The sequence below is a fragment of the Geotrypetes seraphini genome, chromosome 1 (assembly GCF_902459505.1).
Source record: "Geotrypetes seraphini chromosome 1, aGeoSer1.1, whole genome shotgun sequence".
Classification (NCBI taxonomy): Eukaryota; Metazoa; Chordata; class Amphibia; order Gymnophiona; family Dermophiidae; genus Geotrypetes; species Geotrypetes seraphini.
Genome location: NC_047084.1, coordinates 416,284,935 through 416,298,367, shown reverse-complemented (window position 1 = coordinate 416,298,367; position 13,433 = coordinate 416,284,935). Strand labels below are relative to the sequence as shown.

Genomic DNA, 13,433 nt, shown 5'->3' with positions numbered 1-13,433 from the left:
GCAAAGTAGATGATCTGCGCATGCGCCGGGATCGCTCTTCGGCAATCCATGCGGTCGGTTGGGGGCATGCCTCGGATCAGCCTGCTTTGCATATAGGCTCGTTCTGAATCAGTCGCCCGGCCTTGGATCGTCCACAGATTTGATCGGATCCATGGGCTTAGTGAATCTAGCCCCTAGTAAAGGTGTATTAATGAGTGGGGGAAAAAAACCCTCATCTTTTAAATCCATTTAAGTCCAACACATTCAAACAATAAAAAGTGAAAAAATATTCAAGTAATGTAAATATTCTATAGACACTATCTGTTGAGGAATGCTAGAATATAGCAGTTATAATGCAGAACAAAATCTAACTTAACATTAACTGTAACAACTGCCTTAAACATACCATCTTCCTAATTTACTGAATCTGATTAAGAGTCACATTTCCAAAGGTAAGTTTCCCTAGCACTCTTGCTCAGTTTTTCTTAAAAGGGATTTTTCCTCTACCCTTTTAGCCAATCAGGTAAGACTTCCTGACTGAATGGTTATGTATGCAAAGCCATAAGTTGTGCTTTTATTGTTACATAGTAAGCCCTTGAATGAGTTTGTCTGCATTTTTCACCTATGCTTTTTGATGTAGCCGTTGTCACTTATGCAAACTGCCCAAGGGATGAACACATTTCTTTATGTTGTACAGAGAATTCTTTTTTTTTTACTTGACTACTGTTCTCTGGCTGATATATTTAAAATTAATGAGGCATTTGTTCTCATGAGGCTATCTATGAATACAATTTTTATTTCAATAAACTGCATAGATAAAAAACTATATACTCGTACTGTGAAATAATTTATTTCTCTTTTCTGAGAATGAATTATATCTTTTCACTTGTTCTGTGCCTCAGTGAAAACTGCAATATCAATGTTTTTACAACATATAAGCAAAATTATGTGCTGTTCTACCCAACCACAGGAAATGGAAGAATGTCTATATTTCAGACAATACAGTGATTGATAATATGCAATATGTAGTGCCTAGTTACCAGTAACAAAATTATAAGATCAAGTGTCTTTTCTTTAGTGTCAGGTGGTCACAAGCAAAGCTAAAAACTTATCAAATTAACCTCAGAATCTAGAGGATATAACTCACAAAGTCCCAAGACTTCACTAAAGAGTTTTCAAGCTGATATCACTGGCCCGCTCTAGAAAACAAAGCCAGAGAGAAAAAATTCCCCTATCAGGGAGAAAAGTTCTCTTGCCCCCAAAACCGGGCACATTTTAAATGCTTAAGAACTAAAGAGGCCACCCGGCACTAAAGATATTACAAGTCTTAAGAGGTAAGTCAAAGTTCGCATATTATCAATCACTGTATTGTCTGAAATATAGACATTCTTCCATTTCCTGTGGTTGGGTAGAACAGCACATAATTTTGCTTATATGTTGTAAAAACATTGATATTGCAGTTTTCACTGAGGCACAGAACAAGTTTCAAAAACCATCAAAAACTGACAAAAAAGGAAATTTTAACTTAGCTTTAGCGTTAGTGTTGCGGTACTGTGGAGTGAAGTGCTTCCAATGATGATTCAGTCGATGGTTATAATACAAATGCAAGACAAAGCTGCCAGAACCACCCCCAGGAACATATTCAAATTTTTTTCAACAAGAGAAACCTTGTTTCGCACAAACTGCTGCATCAGGAGAAACAAACCTACGTTCAAAACTGAACACTGAATGTGGGAGAGAGGCACAGCGCTTCAAAAAGCCCCCCCTGTGTGGCGTCACCCCGATGCCAGAATTCAAAGCAACACCTATTAAACAGGACACTAAAGAACACTCTCACTAATAAAGAGAATGCAAAAAAAAAAAAGGGGGGGGGAAGAAAATACCAAAAGAGAACCGACCCACCCACCACCTCAAAATCTTTAGATAAATACAGTCATGTGAAAAATTAGGACCCCATTAAATATTCAGTTCTTTCTTCAGAAATGTTCACATATCGATGTCAAATCTTGTAGTAACATCACCTACTACTACTGCTCATGGGTTCAAAACTTTTGATAACTCTGTATTCTGCCAGTTATTTCCATGGACTCAAAACAGAAAGCACTGCATAAGAATGCTGTGCTGAGTACCAGTTTACTCCCAATAAAGTAAACTGTTGTCATACATTTTACTATTACATTTCTGTCAGCAGAAATGGTGTTTGAGCAGGGATTGGCTTATGTACCTGTAGGCCTAATGCATATATCACCATTTTTTGGTTTTGGGCCTAGTGAAGAAAAATCATGTTCCCTTCTGTCAGCATTTTGGAATTTCAAACTGCTTGTCCGTTTGCTAAAGAGACCCACTACCTGAGGAATGTATGATAAGGAGAATCCAGAGTGGTCTGCCGAGTTTGGCTATCTTATCTCCAGGACAATTTATGAGGTCACTGGGCCTTGGGAAGTTACTCAGAATGGCAATGGGTAACGAGCGGAGTTCCACAGGGGTCGGTGCTGGGACCGCTCCTGTTCAATATATTTATTAACGACTTGGAGACGGGGACCAACTGTGAGGTTATTAAATTTGCGGACGACACCAAATTCTGCAGCAGGGTTAGAACCACAGAAGACTGTGACAACCTGCAAAGGGACCTAACGAGATTGGAAGAGTGGGCAAGAAAATGGCAAATGAGTTTTAACATTCAGAAATGCAAGGTCATGCATGTATGGAAAAAGAACCCAATGTTCAACTATAAAATGGGGGGATCATTGCTAGGGGTGAGCAACCTTGAAAGAGACCTGGGGGTCTTGGTGGACACAACATTGAAAGCATCAGCACAGTGTGCGACAGCCGCCAAGAAAGTGAACAGAATGTTGGGCATCATTAAAAAGGGTATCACGACCAGGACGAAGGAAGTCATCTTGCTGCTGTATCGGGCAATGGTGCGCCCACATCTGGAGTACTGTGTCCAGTACTGGTCGCCATACCTCAAGAAGGACATGGCAGTACTTGAGGGAGTCCATAGAAGAGTGACAAAACTGATAAAAGGTATGGAAAACTTCTCTTACGCTGATAGGTTGGAAATGCTGGGGCTATTCTCCCTGGAAAAGCGGAGACTTACAGGAGACATGATAGAAACCTTCAAAATCCTGAAGGGCATAGAGAAGGTAGACAGGGACAGATTCTTCAGACTGTGGGGAACCACAAGTACAAGGGGGCACTCGGAGAAATTGAAAAAGGATAGGTTTAGAACAAATGCCAGGAAGTTCTTTTTTACTCAGAGGGTGGTGGATACATGGAATGCGCTCCCGGAGGTTGTGATAGGCCAGAGCACGCTACAGGGGTTCAAGGAGGGTCTAGATAGGTTCCTAAAGGATAAGGGGATTGAGGGGTACAGATATAAGTAGAAATAGTCAGAAACCCACTTCACAGGTCATGGGCCTAATGGGCCGTCGCGGGAGCATATCGCTGGGCACGATGGACCTCTGGTCTGACCCAGTGGAGGCGACTTCTTATGTAACACTTTGTATGTGAGAGAGAAATCTGCCTGGCAACAAGGACTTTATTGGTCAGAGATTACCCCTTTGGGGCAGTCAGAAGAGAAGAAAAATAGAAGACATGACCAGTCTTAAGAGACGAGAGATTGGAAGATTGCAGATAGAGTTAGAAAGTTGGTCGTGAGAGGTGGAGAAGGTAACTAAGTTTGTGCAGGAGAGTAGAGAGTGGAGTGTTGGTGTGAAGCGTCTCAGACAGCCTGGTCCCTCCAGAGCCTATACACAACCCAGGTGCATGCAAACTGTCCTGAATCAAGTTACTGGGACCAGTTTCCTTGTGTCTCCCTGCACTGGAGAGAAACCAAGTCTGAGATTGTCCCTTACCAGAGTGACTGCACCTCCGGTCATCAAAGGACTCAACCGTTAGTGCATCCTGTTTCTGTACAACTCTGTTAGGTTTAGGATTACAAAAAGAAAGTTTAACTTACTGCCGTCCAGGCTCCAATTCGGCATCGAGAACACAACCATCCATTATGGATTTCAGGGTAAGGAACACCATAACAACCTATATGAAATAAATGTATTTAATTAAGCATTGGTCTCTCTTTGACAACACTTCACAGTTATAACATAAGCTTGCCCCTTTGCAGGCTGATCTTTCTCTTACTGGGAGAAAACTTTATTCATATATTGTCTAAAGCCCTTTCTTCATTCTTCGTGTCATGGTTTTAAATACAGTAAAACCTTGTTTTACGAGCATAATTCGTTCCAAAACCATGCTTGTAATCCAAAACACTCGTATATCAAAGCAAATTTCCCCATAAGAAATAATGGAAACTCAGACGATTCGTTCCACAAACCAAAAATTTTAATACAAAATACTATACATACTTGTATTGTAAAACCTCACTCATTTAGAACAGTCACTACACTCCCGCAGTGTCAGAGAGAAAATAACCATCGGCTCAGTTGTGATGATGTATGTACTCGTATTGCAAGACTTTGCTTGTTTAGAGCAGTCACTATACTCCTACAGCGTCAGAGCAAGAAGAACCATTGTCTCAGTTGTGATGTGTGTTTACTGTATGTACTTGTATTGAAAAACATTGCTTGTATATCAAGTTAAAATTTAATAAAATGTTTTGCTTGTCTTGCAAAACACTTGCAAACCAAGTTACTTGCAATCCAAGGTTTTACTGTATGTATTAAGTTGAGGCAGATCTTAGATGGGCTCTTACATCACCATCATTCAGATACTATGAATCTTGACATGTATTTCCAGAGTAACATCTGCCTGGGTGTAACAGAAAGTTGCCATTTGATAACTAGTAAGACAATATACCTTTACTTACAGCAATTTCAAGTCTAATAGGATAAAAACAAATTTCTGAGTGGACATTCTAAGGTCAGATTTTATGAAGGGCTCCAGGAATGATTGAGAAGTTACTAGAAAGCATATTTAAACAAATAAACAAAAAAAACAAACAAACAGAGAAAATGTTTTCACCCAAAACATAATTAAGCTCTAGATTCATTGGCACAAGATTTTGTAAAATTAGCTAACATGGTTAGCTTTTTAAAAGTCCATTGTTATTTATTATGTTATTTAAAAGTCCATGTTATTTATCATGTAGCCTTTGGGAAAGCCACAGCTTACCTAAGAAACATGAAATCTACTTTTTGGTTCCACCCAGGTTCTAGTGAACTGGAATGGCCACTGCTAGAAAAGTTATGCTAGACCTGACAGACCTTTAATCTGACATTTTCAATAAGACTTCTAAGCCTGACTTTGAATTTCCTGTAAAATGTACAAAGTTGGAGGTGGAGAAAGGCCATTTTCGAACAGAATGTCCAAATATATATTTTTTTAAAAAATCCCCTACTTGGATGTCTTAGTTGCCAAAATGTCTAGGTCACCAGGATGTCTAACTTTATTTGCCATTTTTGTCCACAAAAATGTCCTCTTTAGAAACATCAAAATCAGCACCATTTGGATGTGTGTGGGAGAGGGGAGGGTCGGGTCAGCATTATAATGGACTAGCCACATAGACATCCCAATAGAGCAGTGGGGCACCTTAGAGGGCACTGCTGTGAACTTCACATAATGGGTGCCAGATATACATCTCACCGTAACCCTTATAATGTATGGTGATCCCTCCAAAATTCCCCCAAAACTACTACTATTAATCATCACTTCTATAGCGCTGAAGAGTGTAGGCAGTGTTATATATTTTGACATTAGATGGTCCCTGCTCGAAGAGTTTACAATCTAACTTGGACAGTAGAGAATGACACGGGGAAAAAACCTGTCCCCGTCACCGCCCCGTCCCCGGCCCACCATCCTCTGCACCGCCCCGTCACCGCCGTTTCCTTCACCGCCCCGTCACGTCATCCCTTTCACCGCCCCGTCACCGCCACTGCCATCCCATTCACCGCCCCGTCACCGTCCCCGCTGCATCCATATAAGCCTTAGTACTGTAATATTTAACTTATTCCTTTCTTATAAATCAAAGTTCCTGCTGCTGAACTAGAGAAAGAGATGTTCAGCTGGCAGGGCTTTGTTTATAAATTTTTATCAACATAACTAATATACTACTTTATCCTAAAGCAAAAAATAAATAAATATAATTTTTTTTCTACCTTTGTTGTCTGGTTTCTGCTTTCCACAACTTCTCATTCAATTCCTTCCATCCACTGTGTGTCTTCTCTCTGCGTCTTCCATTTGCTGTTACTGTGCCTCTCCCTTCACCCCCCCCCCAATTGGTCTAGCACCCATCTTCTTCCCTCCGCTCCCCCATAGTCTGGCATCTGTCTTCTTCCCATTCTGTCTTCCACATTTCCCTTCAGGGTCTGTTCCTCTCCACCCTCCTTCAATGTCTGTCCTATTCCTTTCCACCACCACCCTTCCCTCCCTCCTTTATCATCTGTTCCTTTCTACCACCCTTCAGCTCCTCTCGCGTGGCCTATCTATCTACCTTCCTCCCTCTTATTTTCATGGCACGTTACAATGTAATTTGTGCAAGCCACTGGAGCCTGCGAGCTCGGTCCCTGTCCCATCCCCACAAGCCATCTCGCTTCTGTGCTCCTATTTTCCCCATTTCTAATATCTCCCCTATGTATCTGCCATTGCCCCCCCCCCCCCCGTGTCTATATACCATCCCCATGGCATGTCCCCTTTATGTCTCTGTCCCTATGCCCCATGCACATAATTTCCCCTCTTTCTGTTACCTTCCTGTGTCCAGATTTCCCCTATCTTCCTCTTCCATACCAGTGTGTCTCTTCTTTTCAACCCCATCTAGCTTTTTTCCCCTCTTTCTTCCTCCCCCCCTGCTTCTAGCAACTGGCTCACCTGCCTGTCCTTCCCTTTCTTTCCTGCTGTGGGTTTTTCTTTCCATCTTCATCCCCTTGGCCCAGAATCCTTTTCCCTTTCACTCCCTCCTTCCAGTTTGAGCCGGGAACACGGGCGATCGCACGGTCCTTGCAACCCCTACCCGCCTGCCCAATCGATCCTAGTGTTTAGCCAGCTCTCTCCCTTCTCCTCACCTTAGTTTGCAGGCTTTCTTTTTCGGCGACCTGCACGCTTTCCCAAAGAGCCGCGCACGCGCAGCTGCTCAGTATTCAATCTTCTGTTCTGCTGCAACTTCCTGTTTCCGGTTGCGTCAGAGCAGAAGATCGAAACTGAGCAGCAGCGGGTGCGCGGCTCTTTGATAGCGTGCGAGTCACCAAAAAAGAAAACCTACAAACTAAGGTGAGGAGAAGGGAGAGAGCTGGCTAATCACTAGGATCGATTGGGCAGGCGGGTGTGGGCTGCGGGGACCGCACGATCCTTCATGCCTCACTGCGGGGACAAGACCATTCACCACTCCACGGGGCAGTGAATGGCCTTGTCCCCGTCGCCGCAGCGACTGCTAGTTTTCGTTCCCCGTTTTGGCGGGTTACCCGCGGCTAAACCCGGTGGCCGCGGGTAAACCGCCACCGTGTCATTCTCTATTGGACAGACATGACATATAAGGTTGAGGAAGCAGAACCCAAGGTGAGAGGAATTGAAAGCAGTCTCGAAGAGGTGGGCTTTTAACTTGGAGTTGAACACTCCCAGAGATGGAACCCACCATAGGGATTTCAAGCAGTTTGTTCCAGGCATACGGTATAGAGAGTCTGAAATTGGCAGAGGAGAAGGGCACATATAGGAGGGACTTACCACCTGAGCAGAGCTCGTGGAGGGGGGGGGGAGGGGAACGAACATAGAGGGAGATAAGTGAAGAGAGATAATGAGGGACAGCCAAGAGAATGCACTTGTAGGTTAGTAAGAGGAGTTTGAATTGTATTCGGAAATGGATAGGAAGCCAATGAAGTGACTTTAGGATAGGGATAATGTAAGCATAATGACTCTCATGGAATATGAGTCATGCAGCCAAATTCAGGACAGATTAAAGGGGAGAAAAATGGCTGCATGGAAGACCTGAGAGCCTTGAGAGCAGCAAGTTGCAGTAATCTAAGAGCGAGGTGATAAAGGTGTGGATAAGAGTTTTGGTAGTTTGCTCAGAAAGGAAAAGTCAGATTTTGGTAATATTATAGAGGAAGAAGCATCAGGTTTTAGTGATATGTTTTATTTGAACAGAGGAGCGAGAGGAGTCAAAGATGACCCCGAGATTGCGAGCTGACAAGACAGGGAGGATGATGTGTGTGTTGCTCACAGAGACAGAGAACAAGGGAAGCAAGGTTTAGGCAGGAAATGAGCAGCTCCATTTTAGCCATATTCAGTTTTAGATGGTGGTGAGACATCCAGGCAGCAAAGTCAGACAGGCAGGCTGAGACTCGGGTTTGGGCTTCAGTAGAGATGTCTGGTGTGGAGAGGTAGATTTGGGAGTCATCAGCATAGATTTGATACTGGAAACTATGGGAGGAGATCAGCGCTCCAAGTGAGCAGGTGAAGATTGAGAAAAAGAGTGGTCCCAGGACAGAGACTTGAGGTACACCAATTGATAGTGAGATGGCTGTGGAGGAAGAACTACCATTGCATACACTAAAGGTGCAATGGGACAGATGGGAAGAAAGCCAGGCGAGAGCAGAACCCTAGAATCCCATCAGGGACAGCGTATAAAGGAGTATGTGGGGATCAACTGTATCAAAGGCGGCAGATAGATTGAGAAGGATGAGGATAGAGTAGAGGCTTTTGGGTCTGGCCAGGAACAGGTCATTGGAAACTTTAGTAAGGGCAGTGTTTGTGGAATGCAGCCCTATAGCCCTTATGGCTGCAGGTGGCACGTACATCGCAGTATAGTAGGATTTTGGCGGACTCCCCCCTCCCCCCCAAAAAAAGAATAGAACACAATTCTTGTCTGTAGAACAGTAGCATCTGGTATGGGAAAGGTTAAGAGCATCACATAGGTATCTTAAGTAGCTTGATGGGTGGGCTAATGAGCCATAGAGAGGAGGACCCAAGACCATTAGACACTCTAACCACTACAATTATGTGGAAAGTGCAAGTCCACCAAACCCCTACCTATCTTCCATATAAGTGCCACCTGCAGTCATAAGGGTTATTGGGGGTAGTAGATAGGTAAGTACAGAAGGTTTTAGCAGAGGTTTGGAGGGCTCACCATATAAATGGTTATGGCGAGATGTATATCTGGTACCCTTTAAGTGAAGTTCACAGCAGTGCCCTCTAAGGTGTCCCACTGCTCTATTGGGATGTCTACGTGGACAGTCTATGGCAATGCTAGACTCTCCCATGTCCAAATGGTCTAGATTTGGATGTTTTCAACATGGATGTTTCTGTGGCCTCACAATTTCCACCATAAATGTGCTGATTTTTGGATGTTTTTGTGTTTTAAAAATGTCTCTACTACTATAGCAGTTCTTAAGACTAAGGCTCTTTTTACAATCCAGACTTTATAAAACATCTTTCACCTGTATGGATATGCAACCTAGGAAATAAGATGGGTAGATAACTGACTAGTTAAGGTAGAAATAGAAAAAAGAAAGTAGAAATCAGACATTACCATAGGAAGACCCTTAGAATACATAAGTAGAATTACCCAACTATGAAAAAATATGTATAAAGTGGATCAGACTTTAGAGCACAGGTGTCGAAGTCGGTCCTCGAGGGCCGCAATCCAGTCGGGTTTTCAGAATTTCCCCAATGAATATGCATTGAAAGCAGTGCATGCACATAGATCTCATGCATATTCATTGGGGAAATCTTGAAAACCCGACTGGATTGCGGCCCTCGAGGACCGACTTCGACACCCCTGCTTTAGAGCCTTAAACCTACTGTCTCTGTGTGCCAATTGACCACCAATAAAAAGAGACCTTTGGTAAGCCATCTCACAGATGTCTCATGGCTCAACGGGTACTCCATCAGCTTTGTGACACACCACACTGAGGTCCCAACATACAGCAGATGGTTTAACAGGAGGCTTTAGCTAATGTAAACACTGTAACAATTAAAGGCTGTACATAGGTGTTTTTACCTTGTGCAAGGTAATATTATGCACCAGTTTTATCTTCTTTTCAGGCAGCAGTTAGAAATAAAGAATTAAGCCAGTTAATAGCTAGTGCAGTGTCTCATAAACATTTCAGAAAGCTCCTGAGAACGTATCTGTTTGATAAATTCTTATAAGAGATGATTTGTATTGAACAATTTTGAATTGCAATTCCTGAAAATGTCCCAGCTTCTTTTAGTTGTAAACCGCATAGATCTGGAAGATAATGCGGTATACAAATGGTAATGTAATGTAATTAAGCATGGCCACAAACTGCAACTGCTTTCCCAAGTTGTAGAACCTCAAATACCTACTGTGCACCCAAAAACAGGAATGTGAAGGTAGGACTCTGTCAAATCCAGAGAAGCCAGAAACTCCCTCGGCGCAACTGAGGCAATCAGTGACCTCACACGTTTCAAGTTTATTAGGTTTTTATATACTGTCTATCAAGATTATCTAAGCGGTTTTATAATCAGGTACTCAAGTATTTTTCCCTATCTGTCCCGGTGGGCTCGCAATCTATCTAACATACCTGAGGCTCACCGTTTCCATTTGGAATAGAGGAATTTTGAGGGCTGAATTGTCCACTTTGAGGTCCAGAATTGGTTTCCAGGCTTCGGAGCCCAAGTCGGACTCTGGAAAGGGCTTTATGGCTGCCATATCCAGTAATGTTGCTGGGGATCCAAACTTTGGATAACTGACCTTCGTCTCTTTTTCAGGTTTCCTCACTAGGGAGTCCAGAAAAAACTCTGGAAGGGGATGATAAAACTTGAGTTTGTACCCTTCTTGTAGACTGTCCAGTACCCAGCGATCTATGGTGATGTCCTCCCACTCCTCCAGGAATGCAGATAGCCTTCCTCCAATGCATGGAGAGTCGGCTTTTTGGGGGCAGAAGTGGAGTGTGCTTCTGAAGATTGCAGATGCCTAACTCCACCAAACCTTTGTCAGGCGTTCTGATAAGATATTTGATGATATTGTCTGGAGGCACAAAAAGCAGAATGTCTCGACCCCTTAGAGGACTGAGGCTTGCTGTCTGGCAAGGACTTAGGTTTGCAGTCCTAAACACTAGCCATAACGTCATCCAGACATTTACCGAACAATAACTGGCCCTTAAATGGCAGTTTACCGAGAGTTGTCTTGGACAAAATCACCAGACCACTGTCGAATTCACAGCATCTGACAGGCAGAGAAAGAGTAAGCCGACAGCTTGCTCACCACCATGAATAAATCATACAGGGCATCAGCCACATAATCTACTCCAGAGATCAAAAATGGAAGATCTCTATCCATAATAGTGTCAGGATCATGACAACTTGGAGTGAAAGGCTCTGGTGACAAAAAAATGCCACTGTGGCCGCTCTCAACCCCAAGGCTACAGAATCAAAAAACCTTTTGAGCACAAAGTTGACTCTGTGGTCTTGGTCTTCCTTCAACACCACACCGCCCTCACTGGGAAGAGAGATGCACTCAGCCACCAAAGAATCCACCTTTGGGGAAACAAAAAAGCTGATTAAAAGTTTCCGCTATTGGACAGAGTTTAATCATAGCCTTGGCCACCCCCTAAAGGACCTTCTGGTACCTCCTAGTGATCCGTGAGCATCTTTATGATGTCTGGAAAACAGGAAGACTATGGCTTCATGCTACTCCTAAGAGAGCATTGCACAGTTGATGACTAAGAAATATCCTATTTCAACTCCTGAAGGGATTCTGAAATGATCCCTATCAGCGCTGAGGGTTTGAATAGTCTCTGTACAGTGGCGCCTTCCCCAAGATACAGAGTGTCGTCCAGATCTGGGTCATGTAGATCTGTAAATGCAGCCTCATCCTCCCTGTGGAAGTGCCTGCCAGAGAAAGTAAAGGCATGAGGAACATCATTCGGATCATCTGAGTCATCCTCGGGTGGACTATCCCCTAACTATATATGGCTCTGTTGTTGAGGACCTGCACTATTGGGGGAAGGGAACCCTGGCGCACACAGGACCACCATAGTAGGCATCAGCTCCACCATAGTAGGCATCAGCTGAAGGGAATCCTTTAGGGGAGATCAACAGGACATCTTCATTGAATATTTTAATCAATTCCCTTCTCTCAAAAATAGATTACTATAATTCCCTATATAAGGGAATCTGCCAGAAAGACATTAGGCACCTTCAGTTGATACAAAATGCTACCATTAAAATCATCACAAACATGAAAAAATACGAACACGTTACTCCCCTTTTTAAAAAAATGCCCACTGGCAACATAGATTAACTTATAAGATTGCCCTGCTAACATTTAAAACACTTAAAACTAAGGAACCGGCTTTTAGACAAAACTCTTACTCTATATGAATCTAACACAAGGGTGCCCACACTTTTTGGGCTTGTGAGCTACTTTTAAAATGACCAAGTCAAAATGATCTACCAACAATAAAATTTTAAAAAACACAAATCAAAGCATGTTAATTATCATTTATATTCCAGGGGGGTTTTCAAAGAGGTCAAGGCAGATGACTTTATGCAATGTCACCTCAGTAATAACTATACAAAAATAGACAAATATACCCCCTCCCTTTTTACTAAACCGTGATAGCGGTTTTTAGCGCAGGGAGCTGCGCTGAATGCCCCGCACTGCTCCCGACACTCAAAGGCTCCCTGCGCTAAAAACCGCTATTGCGGTTTAGTAAAAGGGGGCCATAGTGCAAAATATAGACAGCAGATATAAATTCTCAAAACAGACATTTTGATCACTAAATTGAAAATAAAATCATTTTTCCTACCTTTGTTGTCTGGTGATTTCATGAGTCTCTGGTTGCACTTTCTTCTTCTGACTGTGCATCCAATATTTCTTCCTTTCTTTTAGCCTCCTGTATGTTTCCTCTCCTCTAGACCTCATTCCCTCCCCCAACTTTTTCTTCCTTTCTCCCTGACCTTCTTTCTGTCTCCCTGCCCCCCTTCTCTCTTTCCTTCTTTCTGTCATTCTCTCTCCATGCCCCCTTCTTTCTTTCTGTCCTTCTCTCTCCATGCCCCCTTTCTTTCTGTCTCCCTGTCCCCCTTTCTTTCTTTCTGTTTCCCTTATTTCTTTCCACCTCCCTGCCTGCCCTCTTTCTTTCTTCCTCCACTGCTGCCATCGGGGAACAGGCCCCCAAACCACCACTGCTGAGTTCTGAGCTCTCCCTGCTTCCCAACGCAGTAAACAGGACACAGAATCGCAGGGCTGACCAGCCCTGACATCAATTCTGAGGTTGGAGAGGAAATTACAGGCCAGCTAGGCAGCGATTGGCTGGCCCGGAACTTCCTCTCCGACGTCAGAATTGACGTTAGGGGGAAGACTGGTTGGCCGGTGCTTCTGCGCCCTTTTTACCGTGTCAGGAAGCAGGTAGAACACGAAGGCAACACGAGTATCACGGAGCCTTCGCGATCTACTGGTCGATCGCGATCGACCTTTTGGGCACCCCTGATCTAACAGATCCTTAAGATCCTCTAGTCAACATCTGCTCTGGTTTCCTTTATAA

General features: G+C 43.4%; 1 protein-coding gene across 2 annotated transcripts in view; it reads right to left on the bottom strand.

Annotated features, from left to right (window-relative positions):
* The window catches only part of KDM4C (lysine demethylase 4C), a 405,781-nt gene that overhangs the window by 134,931 nt on the left and 257,417 nt on the right, over positions 1-13,433 (bottom strand). For both annotated transcript variants that reach the window (XM_033918713.1, XM_033918724.1), the window contains exon 15: positions 3,941-4,017. In XM_033918713.1, coding sequence (XP_033774604.1) covers positions 3,941-4,017 — 77 coding nt within the window. The remainder of the gene's footprint in view (positions 1-3,940; positions 4,018-13,433) is intronic.